This window comes from Andrographis paniculata, unplaced genomic scaffold (genome assembly GCF_009805555.1).
Source record: "Andrographis paniculata isolate CXL003 unplaced genomic scaffold, ASM980555v1 Contig34END, whole genome shotgun sequence".
NCBI classification, from domain to species: Eukaryota; Viridiplantae; Streptophyta; class Magnoliopsida; order Lamiales; family Acanthaceae; genus Andrographis; species Andrographis paniculata.
The window spans coordinates 2,717,140-2,740,696 of NW_026137567.1; the positions used below are offsets into that span (position 1 = coordinate 2,717,140).

At 31.8% G+C, this 23,557-nt stretch overlaps 2 protein-coding genes and 1 non-coding gene across 4 annotated transcripts; 1 reads left to right on the forward strand and 2 right to left on the reverse strand.

The window, feature by feature from the left end:
• Positions 1-740: 740 nt before the first annotated feature.
• Positions 741-863, reverse strand: LOC127248973 (small nucleolar RNA SNORD14). Its single transcript, XR_007838219.1, has one exon. It is a non-coding gene; the product is annotated as a small nucleolar RNA SNORD14 (small nucleolar RNA).
• Positions 864-6,933: 6,070 nt separating this feature from the next.
• On the reverse strand, positions 6,934-9,239 carry LOC127248914 (uncharacterized). 2 transcript variants are annotated; one of them, XM_051271481.1, is made up of 4 exons: positions 9,040-9,186; positions 8,692-8,790; positions 8,486-8,566; positions 6,934-7,412 (listed from the first exon to the last, which is right to left on the reverse strand). In XM_051271481.1, exons 2-4 carry the CDS (start codon positions 8,764-8,766, stop codon positions 7,044-7,046), a joined length of 525 nt encoding a protein of 174 aa, XP_051127438.1. In that variant the 5' UTR covers positions 8,767-8,790; positions 9,040-9,186; the 3' UTR covers positions 6,934-7,043. The 2 variants fall into 2 exon arrangements, with proteins under 2 accessions (XP_051127438.1, XP_051127437.1); XM_051271480.1 differs by lacking the exon at positions 8,692-8,790 and having other exon boundaries at positions 9,040-9,239.
• Positions 9,240-17,858: 8,619 nt separating this feature from the next.
• On the forward strand, positions 17,859-22,364 carry LOC127248706 (uncharacterized). The gene is made up of 7 exons (XM_051271194.1): positions 17,859-17,970; positions 18,733-18,888; positions 19,009-19,250; positions 19,320-19,566; positions 20,383-21,120; positions 21,656-21,722; positions 21,936-22,364. The coding sequence occupies exons 2-7, from the start codon at positions 18,742-18,744 to the stop codon at positions 21,941-21,943; spliced, it is 1,449 nt and encodes a 482-aa protein (XP_051127151.1). The 5' UTR covers positions 17,859-17,970; positions 18,733-18,741; the 3' UTR covers positions 21,944-22,364.
• The last annotated feature ends 1,193 nt before the right edge of the window (positions 22,365-23,557 follow it).

The following is a 23,557-nucleotide window of genomic DNA, read 5'->3' on the forward strand; positions in this document are numbered from 1 at the left end:
TGATGAATTTTTTATATTATGACTAAAATTAATTAAAATTATTTATATTGAAATCAAAATTAATTTTTTCTCTATATTTATATTATCAATAACTATAATAAAAAGACCTCCTTTAAAACCAAAAAAAAAAAAAAAAAAAAAAAAAAAAAAAAACGAAGAAGAAAGAAGCACACCCTTAATTTTGGATTTGAATTGATTTTGAAAGGTTTCAATGTATATTTACAAAAGTTTTGCAATTGAGAGTAAAATTTACTTCCAATTTATTTTTGTATAAAACAAAACCAATCTTGGAAAATCCAATTAATATCCAAAAGGATATAACCCAACAATAAATTAAGACAACAGAAGAGAAGATTTGCTATTCATATAACAACAAAATAAGCAAATCACAAGATGATCACTGAATTAAAATCCTAATTGAACATGAAAAAAGAAACCATGTGATAGAACAGAAGAATTCTCGATATCCAAGGAAGGATAAAACAGAAAGAAGCTCTCAGATACTGCGAATGTTTTGAGAAAGGGATCAGAAGTTGGGAGTCCCAACCAAACCACCTTCAAAATTCTTAGAAACCACAAACAAAATCATTACGAATTCAATCGACTCTCTCGGAACACTGTACAATCAATCAATCATTCACCGATTACGGTTAAACAAAAGTAAAAAAAAAAAAAAAAAAAATTAAACATGGAAACAGATCAAAACAAATACAATAAACAACAGCATAAGAAATCGAAAGTGTCTCAGACATCCAAGGAAGGATAAAGCAGCACAAACTCTCAAGCCCGGCGAAAGGCGAAAGTTCTCAGGCGGCCACTGCGAATGTTTTGAGAAACAAGCCTTGAAGTCATCATCACAGACACCGTAAAAATCAATCAATCGAAAATAATTTTTTTTTCTAAAACCTAAAGAGAACAGTACACCGACGTATATCACCAGCAAAGCACCGCAATACGACATGATCTGTGAGGAAGAGATGAGAGCGGATGCCCTTATATAGCCATGGAGAATTAGGGTTTAGCAAACCTAGAACAGTCTGGACGATTCGGCCCATTCTGACATGGGCTCACTTGTTCAATCGGTTTCGACCGGCGGTTCGGGTTTGAACCGGCACTATCATCGAACCGGAATCAAAATCGGTTTTCCCACGGAACTGTGGGTGAAGAAGGAGAGAATTAGGAAAGGAGGAGATAGAGAAAGAACTGAGCAGGGCGGCGGCGACGGCGGCGGGTGTGGATGTATAATGTACTGAGAATTTATAAGATAAAAACATCATTATTATTTTTGCTATAAAATTAAAACAATTATTACTATTAACAAAAGGAAATACTATTAATGATTTATATTTTATATTGATAATTTTAGTAGTTATTTCAATTAGGAATTTCATAATTTCATAATTTATAAATTATGTATGTATTAGATGCTAAATACCTCAAATAATACTCCCTCCGTCTACAAACTAACGTCCTATTTTCTTATTTGGGACGTCCAACAACTATTGTTTTATTTCCTTTTTTAAACACAAATTTTACATTTTTACCCTTCATTTATTACTTTTAATCTCTATCATACAATTAAGGGTAAAATTGTCAATTGATAACAAAAAAAAACAATTACCTGAAATATCGTGCAAATATACTTTAGGACAATAGAAATTGGACGGAGGGAGTATAATTTTGGTTAAACTATATAACACTCCCTTCCGTGTTTTAGTAAAAATGCACACAATAATGTATTTTATTTATTGCGTGAAACTTCTCTATTAATGTAAAGTTTACATGAAGAAGTTTGGTATCCTTCTGATTTTCATTAAAATTCAAGAGCATTCTGAATGTTTTTAATTCGTTAGATCAATTCTACTGACAATCCAACGATTGAGTTTGATCGAGGGTATTTTGGTAATTCAAAAAATTAATTAAGATATCTAATTAAAAAAAATCAATTGGAAAAAAGTATTGTAACTACCTCCGATAATTTTGGAATTAAGTTTTTCTTAACAAAATAAAAACGTTTGCAAATAATTATTTTTAAAATCGTATAAATTCAAATTATAAAGATGTATACAATATCGCGAGATGATGTTTCTATAATACAATTATGATGTTTTTCATGAAATATTCTTCTTATATAATTTAATTAAATAATGTTCAAGTAAATACATTATGAAATATTCTATCAACTCGCCGATTATAATATGACAATTATTTAAATAAATTTAAAATCAAATATATATATATATATATTAACCCTTTAACCCTTTCCACTCTATCTTATTTACCAAGCCCTAAATTCATCACGCAGATACCTCTCTCCCGTAGCGCTGCCTCCGCCTACAACACAGTCCGCGCCGCCGCTGACCTCTTTCAGCCACGCCCGCTGCCGCCGCCAACCTCTCCAGCCATGCCCGCCGCCGTCAAATAACCGTCGCTGCCATCAATTCCTATTCCATCTGCACATCCGCACTTGACAGAAATCGGTAACGACGCACAATTCCTCTTCTATTTAACATTTGACGAATCTTCCAATGACAGATTCAACTAAGCGAGATCTCAAGGCTTCTATTAAATCCGAAATGAAGATAACGAAGCACATTAAAGTACCATCTATACCATGAAAGATAGCAGATTTCAATATGAGAAGCTCTTTCGGCCAAGCGGACACATTTGGTGGTTGTATTTTCAATACTGCGCAATGTTTTCATAGTGATCATGCGTCATTCTTGATTAGTCTCTTTTACAAAAACATATAAACACAGTTATTCTTAAAAATATTTTTGTTGGCCTTCGGACACGTACGATGTATATTCATGACACATATGTTTAACTCATGATAGACTGATGATACTAAACATTATTGTGCGTATTTTTATTTCATATTATAGTTCATATTTATGATTTACATATTGCATAGTTATGATATATTTATCAGATTTAAATGATGGACTATGTTAGATATATTTTTCACCATTATATTTATAAATATGATATATAACTTCAGTAGGTCATATATAAATTATGTAAGTTGCATATAGGGATGTTGCACGTATAGTTATGATATATTTCATTTTTATGATTTTTATTTATGATTTATATATTGAATAATTATGGTGTATTAGTCAAGTTTAAATGATAGATTATGTTATATATATTATTCATCATTATATTTATATGTATAATTGAATGACAACATTCTTTGGACATGTTTGTTTATTATTGAGGTAAACTTTACTATTATTTTTGTACTTTTTTTTATTGCGGCAATAATGAATGTATTGTATATTTGATTTTCACTTTTTGCATTTGTTTTTGCACAACAAATATTTGTCAATACGCAATCTACAATATGACTTGTACGCATTATTGGAGGTTGAAAAAGATGCATTTGTCAAATAGTCGTCACCTGAAAAGTTAAATGATATATATTGTTCTAAGATATGTTGTTTATTTTACGAAATTTAGTATTATGATGTCGCTTGTGCGCGAATATTGAGTAATTAAATTACTTGCTTTCGTTTTTTTAGGTAGTAGTATATGATTGAATAATTTTTTTTATATATTTTTTAGGTATTTGAATAATGAAAAAAATAATAGATATGATTTAATTTGAAGACTGTTCAAACTTTCATACTTGTAGGATGTTGATCTTAACTTTAAGGGCAAATTATTTTAATTCAACATTTTAAAATTTGGATAAAGTTATACTCTTTATCTTATTGGTTTCAAATATAATTTCATAGAGCAATCGATTAAATTATATTAGAAAATTAAAATTTTTAAGTGAGTACTTACATAAATTCTACAAAAACACAATAAAATTTCAAATCGTCTTAAGAAAATAATGTAAACCATTTTTTTTTTTAAATTTCAGGCTGCATATCATTCGCACATATATTGGATTTGACAATGTGTTTGTTTGGGGGATTGGATTGGATTTACACTATTCATTCAATTTTTTTCCCCCGAAAATATCAAATCAAACACCTATTTTTCATTTTTTATATTATACTAAAAATCAATTTTACATTCAAAACATTACATCAACATCTATTTATATCACATCATACAACTATTCAAATTCAAAATTTTTACTATTCAAATTCCAATTCAAAATTCAAACCCCCAAACAAACACACCCTTAAGTCTTCTATTGTTAATTCTTGTGTGCAGTTATTTATACGTGGATCGACTAATACGACTATGATGCATATATATTTAGAATATGATGTTTAGAAAATATGTATATGATGTAATAAAAATTCGTCAATACGTTACTTTCGCAATTGATAAAAAAACTTACCCCATTCTGTAATTTCTAAAACGTTATCTTCGTCCAAAATACACTGGAACTGACCGAAATGCATATCATTTTGCTTCATCTTGTTCTACGCTCCGACTTTTCACAATTTATTTTCTTAGATGGATATCGGTGAAAGAAGATGTAGTTATTTTTTTTTTTTATGTGAATTGACTAAAATTATGAATACGACCTGCATCTATCTGTATTCATATTCCCCTAATTTATGGGGGGAACAAAACATTGACTTATTAATTATTAAAATTAAATTACATGTTACCCCTAACTGAAATCTCATTTGTTGATTAAAATTTTGATAGGACGGTTGACAATTTTTTAGGATGGTCCTGAATACCACCCGGATTGTTAATGAAACACCCTCTCATTGTCCAAAAATGATGTTCGGTTCTAAATAAAGTCCTAAATTACTCAAAGTTTTATACAAATAAAAAATTATTTTTTGAATAAAATAAATAAATAAATAATTGATCAATCATTTATTTTTATAGTTGATTAATCAATTATTTATTTATTTATTTTATTAAAAAAATCATTTAAAATATTTTAAGCTTTTTAATTGTGTATAACTTGCATAATTTAGGTATTTATTTAGAACCAAATATCAGTTTTGGTCAAATATAATGTTTCGTGCAAACTTTTAATAACATTTTTACCCTATAATTTTTTATTGACATTTAAAAATGCTTTAATATAATATAGAAAATAATGAATTTTGTATTTTATTCTATCAAATGTCATACTGAATAATGCTAAATAATACATAAAATTATCTCAATCGGTGAAATCAATTAAAAAAAATGCTAATTTATTTTAATTAATAATAAAATATAATACAACAATGAATAACAATATTGTATATGTTACCTCCGATGTGAGTCCATTTTGAATTTTTTCAGCATACTCACAATATGCATTCTATGGTGTTGTAAATTTCATAGAATATCAATTTAGGATTTGTTGACAATGTGATATCTATTGAATTTTAAAATATTTTCATACAATTTAAAAAAAATGCTGAATTTTGTAATTAATCTCATCAAATGTTAGATGTTAAATTCAGCCTAATAAAATGCTAATTTATTGTAATTTAAAATAATTTGGATATTTTAATACAAAATAATTACTAATACTTATTATCCAAATTTTTAACTAATGCAAACAAGATTCTAAAAGTTAGACTATTTTTCCAAATTTTGAAAAACGATGAAAACAATTAAGTTCAAACAATTTTTTAAGTTATTCTTCAGATTTTTTTAAACATACAATAATTTATCTATCTATCTAATTTTCTAGCATTAATTAATAAATAAGGTACACAATTTCATAAATCAAATTCACTAAATGAAACCCAATATAATATCTAGATTTTATTTACTATGGTTAGACAATTTAACTTCTGTCACACACTATTGGTGAAAGAGATGCAAGAGAAAATATAATTCCATATTCACTTTGAAATCATATTTTTATACACTATAGAGGCGAGAATGGTCGATTCGTGTCGGGTTGACTACTTTAAACGGGTTAAATTACTCAACCATAACCCGAACCCGTTTATTATTGTGTCGAGTTCGTGTTAACCCATTTATTATCGTGTCGGATTCGGATTGACTCGTTGACCCGTATACATAATTAAATCTAATTTCTTGATTCAAATTAAATAATTTTTTGTTTTGTTGTCGTGTTATGTTAATTTTTAATGATTTGCGCGTAAATTAGATTGAATTATTTAAAATTAAACTTAATTTAAATTAATTTATGAAAAAAAATTAAATTATAATTATTTTATATATAAAATAAATATATTAATCAATATTAATATATTATAATCGGATTATCGTGTCAGATTTGAGTTGAGAGTCTCAACTCTAATCCGACCCGTCTATTATCGCGTCGGGTTCGTGTCAACCCGTATACATAATTGAGTTGAAATCTTTGACCCAAACCCAATTATTTCGTGTCGGGTCGTCGTGTCGGGTCAGTTTTTGCCCGGGTCAATTTTTGCCCGCTTTAATACACTATAACGGAGATATACAATTATACCTATACACACAAGCTCATTGGGCTTAACCATAAAAACTAATATCTAATGAAAGAATAAGGTAAGGACAACAAAAGGAATAGATACATGTCAAGAAATAAGAAACAGGTAAAAGCATCTGCCCCTAATGCATACATCTCATAGTCATCAAATCCAAATCTTCCAAAAACCATGGCATAATATGTTGCACTAGTACAGAAAAAAAATTTCGATCAACAAAATGTAAAAGACTATCAAAATAATACTACATCCACAAGAACTTAACACTACAATGTAACTAAGGAAACAAAACAAATGTAAAAGCACAACTGAAGGAACTAAATCAATTAACCAATATACTGAAATACCACTTGTTCAGACACCGGACGAAATCAACATATGTCGGACAGAAATTAGAAAACATTAGGAAAATACTGGATTAGATTTATACATAAACAAAAACCAAAAAAAAAAAAAAAAAGAAAGAGAAGAGCAATGCCCACATATTTGACAATCTACTCAGGCTACACAATTACCTCGAGTTGGCTGCTTCCACAAATTCGCTTCTTGTCCTTAAACATTGGCACATTTGGACACCCATATATGTTTTTCAGGTCAACGCTTGTATAGGAATTTTATAATGCCACTGCCATACCCATTAAGTTTCATCCTCTCTGACAGTAACTTTCTTTGAAAAGGATGGTTTCAACAAAGAGAATCATGGCCAGGGCTATCAGGGTGGATATCCATTGGAGTATCATTCAAGCTAGGGGGGTTCGAATCCCGGATTTGGCTACCATTGTTTGCAAAGTGGCTTCCTTGCTGTGATAAGTGGTAGCTCTGGAGACTACGACGAATGGGGCTAGAGAGCGCATTGGAGAAAATGGTGTTCTTGGATTGGTCTAGGTTTCCTGGGCGTGTTCCTTGTCCAACAGTAGTAGCAGGACCACATCCATTAGAATGTATGGCAACTCCTGAGTGAGCTGTTGGCATTGCAGAATGAGATGGGTTCTGTGGCTGAAAAGGAACCCTAGGGGAAGATGGATGCTCATCTGTTCCACAATCAAATTCATTCTGCAAATAGTTTAATTCATTGAAAGAACATGTTGTTAGAAGGATACTGCCTATGTTATGCATTCCCTCGGGGAAAGGTTAAAACTACTCGCATGCAGCATAAAAGAAGAAATCAAGATACAGTGAAGTATGAAAGTTCATATGTTTGAAAATGTAAAATCAATCCAGAATTTGCTAGTAACATCAATGGATTTCTTTCTTTTGGAATAGAACTCTTCAAAATAAGGTTTAACTACTCGAGATACCATATCATTTTTAAGAGAAGAACAACTGCAAACATATAATCAAACTTTATCTTTCATTTCCTTACACAATCAATGCATGCATGAATGAACCAAGTTATTATGAAAACACCATACCACAAGTTACTCCAACCTATAAACAAATAGTGGCACAATATAAATTCAGCAGCTGCAACAGCAATAAACATGTGCCCCTCCCGATTAGGTAGAGGTATTGTAAGAACATAAACAGGCATCTTGTTAGAAAGGTAAATACTCATCAACCACTTGGAAGTGTATAACAAGAAAAGAAATGTGAAGGCATTCCATTCTGGATTACTCACACACACTTACACAAAGCTTAACAAATTATCTTAAATATTTTTTTCAATTCCAGCAACAGTAAACTAGAAAGAACAATGGAAATCATTTGATCAACAAGAAATCATAGCAGAAAAGCTCAACTACATCCAGCCTAAGCCTCAACCAACTCACTTTGTCTAAGAAACATAAAACCAGAAAATACTTCTAGGGTGCTATTATGAAGATGCATAACCAGAACAGTCTCTCCTTCTAATTTGTCTCTATGACTTGCATCCATGTTCATAACCACCAAATATTTGATTCTAAATTGCAAGCTAACAACAATTATAAGCTGCATACACATAACAATTAACAACCCACCACAGTATATTCTTCATATGCAAGCCAGTAATACAAGAGAAATAAAAAAAGTAAAAAGGAATTGGCATATTAACAGGCATTACCAAATTATCAAGCAATCACAAATAAGTCAATGCTAGTTCACAAGAAGTAGAGAATAGCTATAACAAAATTAGCAACCGAATGAACCTCAATATATGCAATGATGTCAGCAGGCATTACTCTAACTCCATCTTCTTGCTGCCTCAAAATCCAACTGTAAATTTTCTCCTGCATTGAGAGAAAAGAAGGTCAAAAACAAATAATCTAGATTAATTGTTTTCGGGAACCCAACAAAAACAATAGCTACCAATGCCAGCAAAGACATCAAAATCCTATACAGCGTGCATTCCAACCTTAAGGAATGGTCTGTCCACATAACATTCAATCCAGGTGAACACGAAGAGCGAGAAGTCCGAGAACAAATCCATTTTCTTTCAATTATCAGCAATGGCCTTCAGAACGAACAGGAATTGAATTGACAAACAACTCAACCTAAATCCCCATATGACCACTCTATCCCGTCCTAAACAAACCGTTTCCGACTAACGCCGCCCCCCAAACGAAACCCTCAATTGACGAAAAGCCCCCAAACCCAGGAGCAAATAAAAAAGAAAATAATAACCAATCAATAATAAAATTGAGCAAAATCAATCGATTGCATAGACATATATATATAGAGAGAGAGAGAAGGCTAAACAAACCAAGGCGTGGCGTTCGCCGGCATGGAAAGAGGAGCGCTGGTGGTGCATGGCCTGCGAATACAACTGAGAGAGAAAGTTTGCCGCACCGCAGAAGGATGTGTACATTCCTCGATCCACCTCATCAAGCCTGGTGGCGTCGGATTTCCTCTTCTTGGCCATCCTTGCGGATTCGCAAAAACCCTATTTGAGATGAATCTCCGTGCTCGAGTTCACAAATGGAGGAGAATGGGCCTTTTATACTGCGAGGGTGGGTGCTTTGTCATATCCGGCCTGCCACGTGGCATTACAGCATGGCATGGCAGGTGCCGCCTCTATTTGGCTATGAGCACGTCCGAATATTTCACTCCACACCCATTCTACAATGCTATTCCCATTTTACCCTCCCTAGAGGGTGTCTAAAAACAACATTATTGTATACGAAAATTTGTATGTACGAGTATCTTGATTGATGAAGGTTATCGTTTGACACAACGTGAACTATGACAATAATCTTAATTTTGATAATTTGTTTTATGAAATTAAGTCGATGATAAATATGTCGATTCTTACCATCATACATTGTGTTTTATGCTCTATCAATTACAGATTTACTGTCACAATAAAGGGTAATGACAGAAACATGTTTGTCCGATTATGGAATGTCCTTAAGAAAGTGGCGAATTTTTTCCGCCTCATCTTCAGCTTTGTCCAAAGCAATGAACTCAAAACAATTTTGGACTTGACATTAATTGTTTGTTATGAGAATTTCTAGGAGAATGTTGCACCAACTAGTGTAAACACATATCCACTAATTGATCTTGAATTGAATGTGTTAGATATCTAATTTATATTTAAGTAGTCTTCTACTACAACCGGATGTCTGTTATAGTACAACATATAATTTCAAGTGTGTCGTAAGTACCTAAGTACGTGAACAATGGATTTCCAATGCTCGCGACTTGGATTGCTCGTTTACGTGCTCAATTTTCCTATAGCATAAACTATATCATGTCTGGTATAACTCATAAGGTATATCAAGCTTTCAATCATTCAAACGTACTCAATTTGAGATTTGTTCTCTCTATGGTTTTTGAATAAATGGATACTTGTGTATAGTGGGTTTCTCGCTATTCCTATGTCATCATTGTTAAAATTTTCAAATATTTTGTCTACATAATAAGTTTGACTTAGTATCAGGCCATCATTGGTTCTTTTGATCTAGATTTCTAAAATCACATCAACGAAACCTATATATATCATGTCAAATTTAGAATTTTACATGTCTTTTGTAGATTTGATGATTTTATCATTGCTACCCATGATAAGTATATCTTCTAAGTAAAGACATATAATTACATAACTTGACTCAGTGGTCTTTACATATATACACTTAATTACTATGCATCATGGTATGATTAAATTTGTCATGCTATTTCTATGGAGCTTGTTTAAGTCCGTACAATGATTTTACAATTCTACACACTTTATTTTTTTTTTCTTGGAATAGTAAAACATTATGGTTATTCCATGTAAATTTCTTATCAATTTCTCAATCTAGCTATTTTGACATCCATTTGATGTATTTAAAGATTTCGCATAACAGCTATCACTAGGATCATCCTAATGGATGTTATTCTTATGACATGAGAACATATACCAATATAATCTAGTCATTCTCGTTGTCTATAACATTTGATTACAAGTCTAGCCTTGTACTTGTCCATTGTGCCATCCGGTTTAAGTTTCCCGTTGAAGATCCACTTTTATCCGAGACGTTTTGAGCTAGGTAGAAGATCTACAAGTTCCCATATGTAATTATAAAGAATAAAATCGATTTCACTTTTTATGACTTCTTTTCAGAGGGGCGCTTCAGAAGATCTCATAGTTTGTCCATACGTTTGAGGCTCGTTTATAAAAGATATATGAAATAGTCATCTTTAAATGACTTTTCAACTCATACTCGCCAGCTTCTTTTGAGCTCAGGTTCTTGACATAGTTCGAATTCAGATTTGTCTCTTTCCATGCATCATTTTTTGAAAATATGTTCCTACAAAAGTAGGTGCGAAATATAGTTCGGCCAACCGAGAACACGAAATATTGGGTCAAGATATTCCATTATTGTATTTTTTTGGGATATACGGAAGTTTTTGAATCGAATACCAAGGGTGTGTTTCTTTAGGGAGGTTTGGGGAAATTTGCGTTTGAGTTTGGTTTTTATTTGAATTTTGGGATGAGTTTGAATTTTGTTGTTTCTTTTGTGTGTTTGGATTTGGTTAGGGTTTGGGTTTGGGGAGTTTTGATGTGTATTGATATGATGGATAATGAATAAAATAATATAAATATATATTAAATTTAATTGAGAAAATTCATATTGTATGATTTGATTATGAATTTATATTATATCTAACATATATATTTAAATTTTTATTTATTTGTATTATAAAAAATTTTATTCTCTACAAAATGACATATATATTGTATATTTTTTTAACTTATAATAATTATAAATATTAAATAAATAAAATATTTGAATTATATTTATATTTTAAATTTAAAAAAAAAAAAACAAAGTGCAGCTTTTGTGCTGCTCTGCAGCGGTTTGCAGGTCTTTTCTGCTGCACTGCAGTGGTTTGCAGGTTCGCCCGATTTAGCGCCCAAATCACTGTGCACGGTGATTTTGCCCAAACCGGGCTTGGAGAAAGATATCCCAAGAAACAATAAACAATACTGTTATGTACATATTTTATGTACATAAAGGGTTTTTTCCATTTTTTTCTAAGAAATGATGTTGAAGCATATAATACTGCTTAAAATAGCTCCTCTACCCCCCACATGTTTTGGGGCAGTCCACAACTTAATAACATCACATTCATTATTTATTTTAATGTGTGATTCACCCATCGGAATTTCGTATTTTCTATCTTTATCACTTTAATTCGTTTAATTTGTTTGTTAAGCTGATTTTCTACTTTATTTTTGTACAAAATAAATTTACTTAGTACCTCATAATTTCTTTTTTAAATAAATGCACATAACATAATTTTGTATAATCGTCAATTAATGTAATAAAATATTTATTAACACCATGTGTTATTCTGAATTTTAAATCGCATACATCATTGTAAATCAATTCAAGAGGTTCAATTTCACGTTGAATTGTTTGGAATGACGATCAACTTTGTTTTGCTTCAACATAATTTCACATTTATATTAATTTAATTCAAACAATGGTATATGGTTTAAACTTAGTAATTGATGTATTGAATTATAATTAACATAACCTAATAGATTATGCCATAAAATAGAAAATTCAACAATATAAGAAACAAACTTATTATTATTTTCAATGACTCTCGTAATAAATCATTTCAATAATTCATTCTCTACAGATCCCTTATCCACATACACTTCCGATTTGTGCAAAATAAAATTATCTCCATTCATATTAATATTAAAGTTGTGTTTTATCAAGAGCATTCCCAAGACTAGATTTTTTGTCATTGCCGGCACGTACAAAATATTGGTTAGCATCACAACTCTTCTAGACGTCATTTTCAAAAGCCTTTTCCTCTCCCTTTGACTTTGGCAGGAGCATAATTTCTCATGTAAATCATTTCTCTTTTGATAGGCTTCAACAAGAAGAACTGATTCATGTTCATACATATATGGCATATTGCTCTCGTGTCGAGCCACTATTGTTTCTTACTCGATCATACCAAGTTTTCCTAAGAGACAACACATGTCAGATCAAATGGTTCTTCCTCTTTAGTAACAATGTTTGTCATATTTACCTATTTCTCCATTTTCAGCCCCTTGCAGTTTGTCAAACGGTGTCCTAACTTCCTACAATTGAAACAATTGCCCTTGAATCTACTCGTCAATTTTGCTTTTGCTTTATCAACGCCGCCAAATGGCTTCAACTTCTCATTGTCCTCGGAGCAGTCTTGAAATGAGAGCCTTGGTCTTTATGTTCGATCACATTGGCCTTGCTTCTAAGCATCAAATATTTATTACTTGCTATATTCGATCTATGCTACACTTCAGTTTAGAGATGATTGATGAGTCTCGTCATATTCGTTCCCTTCCGTTAGTGTTTCAATTAAAGCTTAAAATCACTTCAACCAGACGGTAATTTTTCAATTATCATTGCTACTTGGAAGGTTTCACTCAACTCCATCCTTTCGGCCTGAAACTTACGTAGAATCAATTGAAACTTATCAAACTACTTCGTAACACTCTTTTCGTCCACCATCTTGAAATTAAAAAACTGTCCCACAATGAATTTCTTGGCACTAGCATCATCGGTGATGTACTTTTTCTCTAACGTCTTCCACAACTGTTTAGTCATTAGGGCACACATGTAGAAACCATACAGAGAATTGTTCAAGTCGTTAAGTAAATAATTTTTGCACATAAAATTTGAACAATTTCAGACTTTTATAGTAAAAAATAATAAATATGATATATTTTTTCTAAAAAATAAACGAGAATATTTTTTTATAATAATAATTGATAACAAAATTTGATAGTTATTGTAGGTTGTATATCAATTCGCAGGGAATTTTATTCGAAAATCAATGAGTAGAGTTTTTATAGAAGAACGATCAGATATAACAATTGTGTGGTTGTAGACCCTGGATAGTTATCACAATTATTTATACTCTTTTTACTGGTGAGTTTCCAGGTCGAACACAAGGATTTAAAGTCATGAATTTCAATGGTAAAAATCTTGGAGAAGCGACGAAGAAAAGAAAAGGGTCCGCTTGGAGCGGGCTTGAACCTTCTACTGAAAGCGGTAAATAAATCAGTAAAAATAAACGGAGACGAGCGAAGCGAAAGCGAGAGGCAGAGTTCCAATGGTAAACAAATGATCGGGGTATGGATGAATCGCGGTTACCAGAGGATTGTGATGTGAGTGAGCGGCATATTATATGTATATGTATATGAGCGAATTAAAGTGAATGAGAGGCGTTGTGTCTGAACTGTGCGTTGCGAAATGGGTAGATTTCCCTGGATGCAGCGAGCGAATGACGTAAATGTGTTATCGGAAGCATATATGTATATTACGAAAATGATGATAGAAAGATGTTGTAATTACATAAACTCGATTATAAAGAACTCATCACACTGGTATTTTGGCCTGGGGGGATTTACAATAAGACTTCAATGACACCCAGAATTAAGACATTATAAGAAAGAAACGCTACTGTCACTAGGAATTTCTGCGACCTAATAGACCCCCGTCTATGTCCCGTTAATTTTCCCAATTTCTACCTCATTAGTGGCTTTACCCCATGATGTTGGTACTATTTTATCAGAATCAAATTTAGCACAGTAGTTAAGTAGGTCGACAAGGCTCCCGCGTACCTAACTACGTTGAACTACCTTGAGACCGCTTTTGGCGCATCACAAGGCTTAATTAATCAACTCGTCTCTCGCTCTATACCAGTGATATGAAATTCTCTAAAATTGATTTATATAAGTATGGAAAATTGTGGAAGAATTTAATTTGAAGAAGGGAATGATATTTCCTTATATACTACGAAAACGCGAAAAGGATTAGACTACAAAACTGTAAATGAAAGCAGTAATCTAATCTAAGAAAGCATTAAAGACGTGGCCAAGGGAGAGGGAAGACGCCCACTCCCTTGGCCTTTCCTGTGGAGAACTCCCTTACAAGGTTGGAGCTCTCGGAAAACAGGAAGACGACGAACGCTGTGTATATTCTGAAATTGTCCAAGAATTCGATCAATCTACATAAAGATATCTGGCCCTATTTATAGCAGGTGTAAAGAGATGGTTGCAAGAAGTTGTTAGGCAGTTCCAACCGCTGGGCAGTTAGGCGGTTGCTGGTGGTTATTCTGTTAAAGCAGTTGCTGGCCATAACTCCCAGGGTGCTCGCTTCGCTTGCGTTGAGGGCACAGATCTTCCTCGCTTGCTGGAGAGCAGGAGGGCATCAGCGTAGCTCGGCTCGCTTGTGCTAGCTGGAATTGGAATGGCTGTACCGCTGCATTTGAAGTACTTAGTTGAAATCTGGTGATAGTCTGCAGCGGCGGGCATCTGGAGTGGAGCTTGCAAGCGGGAGAGGCTATCGCTTGCGGCTATGAAGGTGGCCGCTTGCCTCTCATGCCTTAGTGTTTTCAAAGTGTGTCTTGGGCGCTTGCGAGCGAAGGCGGCTGTCGCTTGCGGCGTCTGCCTTAACTTTTCTAGCTCTAGAATACCGCTTAAGAGGGCAAAAATCGTTAATAGTCTCAACAACGAATTCTGGATCATGCCTAGTGATATATATCAATATTGTATGCCGATTACGAATTATTTTGATGGTTCTTATGCAGAAATTCAAGTAATACACATTTTTGTCAACCTAAGAATATGCTCATATTTGGAGTCATCAATAATAAAAAAGATATAAATTTGAAAGGTATTACTTCCTTCGTCTCTTAACAATGCATTTATTTATTTTTTTTGCATAATTATACTTACCATTAAAAATATTCTTACATTTGTATAATCTTTTATACAAATATCATTAGTTTGCACTATACAACACCAATAAAGATTTTTTTTTTTTTTTATCTTGATTTGTACCTGTATGAATATAATATTAATACTTAAAGTTCTAAAAAAATAAATAAAAAATGAATACGAGAGAAGTAGTATATAATTTATATAAAAATAAGATATTTTTTAATACACTTCCCGTGTTAACCCAAACTACTATTTTTACAATTTCGTCGGTTTCACTTAAAAGTATTTATTTTTTATTTTAGCAAAAGTAATTATATGATAATATCAAAATACTTTTAACTTTTAATTAAATTACAAATATATTATTAGACATATAATTATTTTATAAAGTCAAAAAATAAAAATGAAAAAACTTCTTATACATTTTCACTAATCATTATGGGTGCGATTGACAATTAGCTGCTAGCGGAATTCAATTAGTTATTTATACGTAAAATAACAATTAAGGACATTGAAATGTTATATTTTAAAATATTTAATTTCGTTCATTTTAATTTAAAATTTATGACAATTTTTGTTATCAATTATTCAAAATTATTAAAATATTATGAAATTTTTTTTTTTTATTTTAGATTTGAAAAAAATATTTTTATTATAATATTTTTTTATTGAAATTATGTAAAATATGAAATAATAAATATTTCATGTATATATATATATTATGTTAATTATTGTTTATTGTAATGTAAAATTTATATAATAAAAAAATATATAAATAAATTAATAATATTTGTCTTTTCTATCTGATTTAATTTTAATAGATTTATATATTTTACAAATAAAATAATTTATATGTAATAATTAATAATAATAATTATTTTAAATTTATAAAAATAAAATTATAATTTAATAAATTATTAATAAATACTGCAATAAAAATATATTTATATGTATGAGATAAATAATTAATTTTCAAGGATAAATTAAAAATAAGCCAAATTAAAGTGAAAAAACTCTTCCAAAACACTGGGTTTATTAGTTTTTTAGAAATTAGGTGGGTCCAAAAAATTATTTCAAAAAACTAATTTACCAAACATGTAAATTATTAAACAACCTTATTGTTTAATAAGTTGGGTCCAAAAAATTGTTTAATAAATTAAAAACTCTTAAAAAAATTTTTTTCCAAACACCTCATAATTGACTTGTATTTACTCAAAGGTCACTCAACTTTATAAAATAAAATAAAATAGCAACTAAGAACTCCAGTGTTATAAAAATAAAAATAAAACAAATACTCTATTTAAATTACACATTAAATCTTTTTTTTTTTTCAAAAAACCACAGATTAACATTACCTGAATTGATATAAAAAATATTATAAGAGTAATAACAATTAAAAAAATATTCGTTCAGTCCATGAATAAATTTCTTATTTAATTTTTGTATGTGGATAAATTAAATTAAGGCTTTATAAATATAATGTAATAAAATAATATAATATCTATTTTTACCTTTAATATTAAACTAAAATAATACTTCATTAGTTCCAATAGAGTAATCTTGTTTTTTTATTTTCGTCTGTATAAAAACAATTGTCTTATTTTATTATTCAGTAATTGTGGTCTTCATTTTATAACGAAATTATTAATTTTTCAAACTACCTTTAATTATTACTTTAACCTATTTTTTTAAAATCATTCAAAAAATAATGATATTTTAATATTTTAACTTTATACTTTATATGCATTTTTAATTAAATAATATTATTTTTTAATTTCTGTGTCTATCCCAATAGGACATTTTCTCTAGAACTGAGGGAGTATGAAAAAGTATAAAATATCTGTATTTTGATATTTAGTTAAAAATTATTAAATTATAATTTGTACTAATTAAAATAATACTTCATCCTTTTTTTTTTTTTTTTTAAGTCTTTACTGTTTTACAATAGATTAAAAAATAATAATATTTTATTGGTAGATGAAAGTATGGAAAATATTTTAACATTTTTGTTAATTTTTTGTTTAAAGTAATTGGATGTATAATGATATTTTGTAATTTAAGTAAAAATTAAAAATATTTATGTACTAGTATATAATTTTTTTTAAAAAAATTTAAAAAATAATATTTTAAAATAAGATATAAGAAAATGAAAAAAATTATACTTTCACGAGGAAATAATAAAATGAAAATTTTACCATAGTAGATTACATCGACAATATTACTTTGTGGAGCCCACAGTAACGGTTGGCTCAGATTAGTCTGGATTCTCTCGGCAGTCAATATTGGTCCAGGACCACAACACCCCGCCAGTTTGGTTTGCTTTAAAAATCAAAAAATTGAGGCGGCGGCTGACCCAAAACAATTCCCGCCACCGTGCCCACAAAAAGCATCAGCGCGCACGATCAACGCCGCATAGCTAGTGGGGGAGACCGGCCTGGCCTGGCCTTCAGCAGTATATGTGGAAGACAAGGATTCATTCTGTTTGTATGTATATGCATATGTATGAATTTTGTGTATTTGTGATCGATTGTGTGCCTGTTTGAATGAATTTCGTCAAATTGCTTGCCCCGAAGGCGTTTCTTGAATCTGATCTCGCCAATTTTATTTTTTATTTTTCTCCATTCTAAATGATCTTTGTTTGCTTGAATTGATGAAGCTGCAGTTTCTTCTGAGAATATCTTTACCTCTATAGTGAAGATATTAATTGGTACTCTTAGGTTTTAATTGCAAATGGGATAATATGATCGACGAATTAATGCTCAACTAGAACGATACCTGCTTTTTCGTTTATTCTGGTTGATTTTGGCTTTGCGTCGTACTTGCTTTCTTCAGATTTGGTCTGGATTCCCACCTCTCACGTATTTGAAATTTACTGAAAGTTCGTTATGTAGTCACTAGTTTTTGTGGTTAATTTATGTGGCCAATAATTTTATAGTCTGGTGCGCTATGAGAGCAATGATCTCAGAGGGAGGGCATTTGATGTTGAGTCAATGAAATAGTGTTATTATTATTACATTAAATCTACACTGTAATGAGTAAGTTTGGTAGAAAATATAAGCTTGAAGATGGTTATTTCTAAGGCATGGCGTATTGATTAATTTGAATTTGAACAGAGGTAGCAGATTGCATAATTATTCAATTCTCGAAGCTAGTATATCTGTGCAAGAATTTGTGTAAGTTATTCTTAATGGATTAGTAATCATATATCCAGACAAAGTGAATGTTTGTTTGATACATATCTTGCAGCTGTCTTCCATGTTTATAGACTATTGTGTGGAATCTGTCGCAGAGAAAATGAGGACGCCTAAATTAGAGCCACAGCTAAGGAAGCAGATTCCACATTCAAAGATTAAATTACAGCTTTTCCCAGTAAATAAGAACACTCGGCGAGGATTAGAGAAGGTATATATTGTGCTGTGCCAAAAGTGAATAGGCTTCCCCATTTCTTTTATAAATTGATAACTAATGAAGTAATGCGTTGAAATACTTAGGTGTCTTTCCTTTTGCTATATTTTGTTGCAGGATGGTTATAACCCATTTTTGGAACTCACTTTGAGTGCTCGGAAGAAGATATCATCGGTTGTTAGGCACTTGGATACAAAATGGGGCAGTTCAAGTGTAGCAGTTGGACAGCTAATGCTTGTGCCCGACACTATGAAATTGGAACAGCGCCTGTCTAGTAGAAGATGGACTATTAATGATCGTGCCATTACTGTGTGGGATGTGTATCTTGCAGTGAAAACTCCTTCAGTATTCTGCCTCAGGTGTGAAAATTGAAGTCAGTTATGTGTCGAGAACTTCTTTTTATTCCACTTCACTTGTTTTTCTTTCAGGTATGGATGGGGCTCTAATAATCCTTTGGAGATATGTAATGTGCCTCCAAAATCTTGCCCTCCAGAGGATCACATCTCTTCTTTGGGAAACAACAAACCTTTTGGAAGATTTTTGGATAAAAACAATCAAGAAAATATCTTAAATGACCATGAGACTCGCGTAGACCAGCAAAAAGAGAATGTGAAACAGAGCTTGCTGTTGGATGTGAAGGAACTGAAGGTCTTGGATGTGCATAATGATACTCTGGTAATCTCTTGGTGCACATTTTCACTTATATTTGTGTGAAGCTGAATTTATAGAAATTTATTAATTGTTTAAAAAATTTAGAAAATTTGTGATTACTGGTGAGTGTTAGTCTTTTTCTTATTAGGCAGATTTGGTTCATTATAAGATTAAATATCAATTGTCCTGTGTGGAACTCATGTTTTTTTCGAAAAGGAAAGACTGAAAATAAATATGCAAATAACCTGATTAAATTGCTACTTAATAAATGTGGAATCAACATCACATATTGAGCAATAAATAAAATAAAGTGATTGTTTGAATTTTACCATGGTCTTTTTGAAAATGCAAATCTCATTGGGAAGTAGTTAAGATGTAATCCTTGTTATTATCCTTGTACGTCCAATAGCTAAGCTCAGATAGTAGTTAAAACATTAGATGATGCTTGTCAATTTAAAACATAGAGATAACATGTTTGTTTGGTTGTGATTTAAAATTGATTTGAAGTTGAGCGTTGATTTGAGTTTTTGTTTAAATAGTATTTTGATTTGATATTTTGTGAGCGGAAATAGTATATTTATTTTGGGAACCATCCATAGTGAATAGCATTGATTTCGGTTTGAGATGACAACCAAACACTCTTTTCATGCTCTTGTGTTGGTATGTTTTCAAGGTAAATTTTTGGCAACATATTAAAATTATCTACTCTTTTGCCTTCGGTTATATATTTGAACCTCCCTCAAGGCCAATACACTTTAGGTTTATAGATCACTTATCTGACAGAAGTTAAAACTTGATCTGCTGCTTATGAGAATGTGAGTTTGCATCTTCTTTTGTTAGGATGATAGAGTGTTGACGGACGCTGCCCCTTTAGAATCAACAATACCGTGGGATGATTTAACTAACTTGAGCATTGGAGGTCTACTCTCTGAGATTTCTTTGATGGGTAAAATTAAAGAATCAGATACAAATAATGCCAAAGACTCTGCTGGACAAATATCTAACATCAATATGTCGGGTCTAGTGTCTGAAGCATCCCTGCAATGTAAGATAAGCAACCCAGATATGAAACTGGAGAACAGATCAACATTGCAACCAATATGTCTGACAACCAGCGATACAAGCATTGGAGGATTATTAGGCGAAGCATCTTTGTTTTCAAACAAGAGAAAGTTGGATACACAATCAGCCGAAGGGAGGCTTGCACCACCTCAGTCTCCATGGGATGATAGTTTTACCAATTTAAGCATTGGAGGCCTGTTGTCTGAGGTATCCTTGCAGGCCAAGGCTCGCGCCAAACTGGAAGCGAAAGAGGACCACTCAAACTTGCAGCCTAATATATCTGTACCTGACTCATTTGATGCTTTTATTGCTGCTCAGCTGAATGCAGATTTGCAAGCGGTAAAACCAACGAGCCATGAGTTGAGATCATCTATCTTGGATGCTGAGGACACATGCCATGCTTTTCCTTCTCAGAGACTTCAACCATCAAGCACGGATGCTCTGAGATCTAGCCGAACTAGTGGATGCAGCGGTTCTGCAAATCCTACAGTCTTTAAGTTTCCTAACCTTGTTAAGGTATGTGAATATCTACCATAAATTGTTTTGCAAATTTTATATACATTTTGTGTGTGTTGTGTGATTATTAACATGGGACACCTTCATAACTAGGCAGCAAGGATCATAAATTTTCAGGTGTTTTGAATGTGTGAAATAGTTGTGCTCTTGTTAATTTGAATGATTATGCTTAGTTAATATTTATTTGTAACATATATTTGATTTGATAGAACCATTGTAAAATGATTGATTTAAGTGTAGAATATAAGATACGATGATGTAGTATTATGTGTTTAAGCGAGCATGAAAATTTTGAATTTGAGTATAGTTTGATAATTGAAGATGTATACTAAATAGTTGCATTTTTCATACTTATGCAAGAAAAAAAAAATACTGATTTATACTTTGTAAATTTGATGTTTTGAAATATTTTTGGATAGAAAAAGACATCCAAAGTTCCAAACAATGATTAATAGGTAATAATCACTATTTAGCTCCTACAAGAGAAGTTTCAGATGAGAATTTGACAGAGTTGTTGGCGAAAACATTCATTTAGGTGTCCTCTGTATGCTGTTTCCACCCGAGGTGTCGATTGTTACTTCTGAAGTGCTCTTCTATTGTTGGTACCGTTCAATATTTTACAATAACTTCATTGGGCAATATCTGATTGTTTTAAGCAATTTATTCTACAAGATTTATGTTAAATATCAGTAGAATAGAGTGTGCAACATCGTCATCATTTAACTCTAGAAATCTGAATGCATTTGCATTTTAAGTTGTAAGTCTACTTTCATACATACATGTTTATAATCCTACTTGTATCTTTTGATCTGCAGATGGATAGAGAAGCCAACCTAAGTAATGATATTTCGCGAAGATGAATCTTTGGCCTCATTCACTTGGAACCATTAATGAGTAAGAGTTGTCGTCGGCTCTTCAGGTATCGTCATTCACTCAGGCAATACTGTCTTCGCTTTACACAAAGTGTGTTCTAAAGCCCAACTCATTTGTTGCCTAATAAAATCATACTCTTATATATGGTGCTGTAAAATGAAAAGACGATGGTTAGTCTGCTGAGGGGTCAAATCAACATGCACGATTTCATGTTGAAATCAAATTAAATCAGGTAAGCTGCAGGTAACTTTGCCTGCAGACTGAGATAGGATTGGATTATAAAACAATGGGATAATGGTTTCTTACATTCGTATGAACTATGAAAACAAATTATTAAGGAATGATTGCTTCAGATTTTGATATGATCACAATAAGCAACGTTGTATAAAGTCTTAATCCTAAACCTCCACTTTCTTTTTTTTTTTTTTTTTTTTTTTATTATTCTTTCGTTTAAATTCAAATATAATTATCTAGTTTCTTTACTCAAATGTTACCGTATCGAAATTTTGATATATTTTTTTGATACGGTATGTGCAGCATTTCGATATTTGATATTTTTCTCACCTCTACATAGGATGAATTAAGTTGGAAACAAATTTGCAGATTCAATAGAATTAACACCACCTAGAAAACATTATCCATAGGGATTGTTTCCGGATGTCTTCCTCAACTCCTTGAGAGGGATTGTTCAAGTATTTTATAATGGCTTCTCTTTAGTTTACCTTTCTATAGTAACAGGGTATATGTACTTCTTCGAGATTCATTTGATGTTAAAATATTTTAGATATTCAGTTTTAGATTTAGTAGATTTATATTTATATTTAATCTTATTCATAGATTAGATTACTTAGATTTGAGTCTATCGAGTATGTTTTGTATTGCCTATATATAGGTTTCTTATTTTGATGATCAACAAGACAATCTCATTATTTTTCTCAAAATTTTTAACATGGTATCAGAGCCTATTTTTCTCATGCCGTAGATATAGCCTACAACCTACCAACCCATGTTTCTCTAGGTACATTCAACCTGGATTGTACCCGGAGGTCTTGTGATTTTGAGTTAATGCCTTTGCAAGTTGTCTTTTTGCAAGTCTGTCTCGTTTCGTCTCCGATCTGCCATCTGTCCACTGCTTGTCTGTTGCCTGTGTGCAATTTGAAATCTTTGTTGCTTGTCTGTTGCCTGCGAGCGATCTGAAACGATCTGTCATATGTTCGTTGTCTGTCTGTTGCTGCGTGCGATCTGCCATTTGTCGTTGTCTGTCTGTTGCAGCGTGCGATCTGCCATATTTCGTTGCTTATTTGTTGCCGGAAATCTGTCAATGATCTGCCATCTGTCCGTTGTTTGTCTGTTGCCTACGTGCGATCTAATTTGTCTGATGTTTGCGATTTGTCTGTTTTCGGCTCCGGTGGTCATATGGTTTTCGACTCCGGTGAAGAGTCATCTTGTTTTCGGCTCCAGTGGAGCGTCATCTCGTTTTTCGGCTTCGGTGGAGTCATCTTGTTTTCAGTCATCTTGTTTTCGGCTCCGGTGGAGTCATGTGATTTTCTGCTCCGGTAGAGTC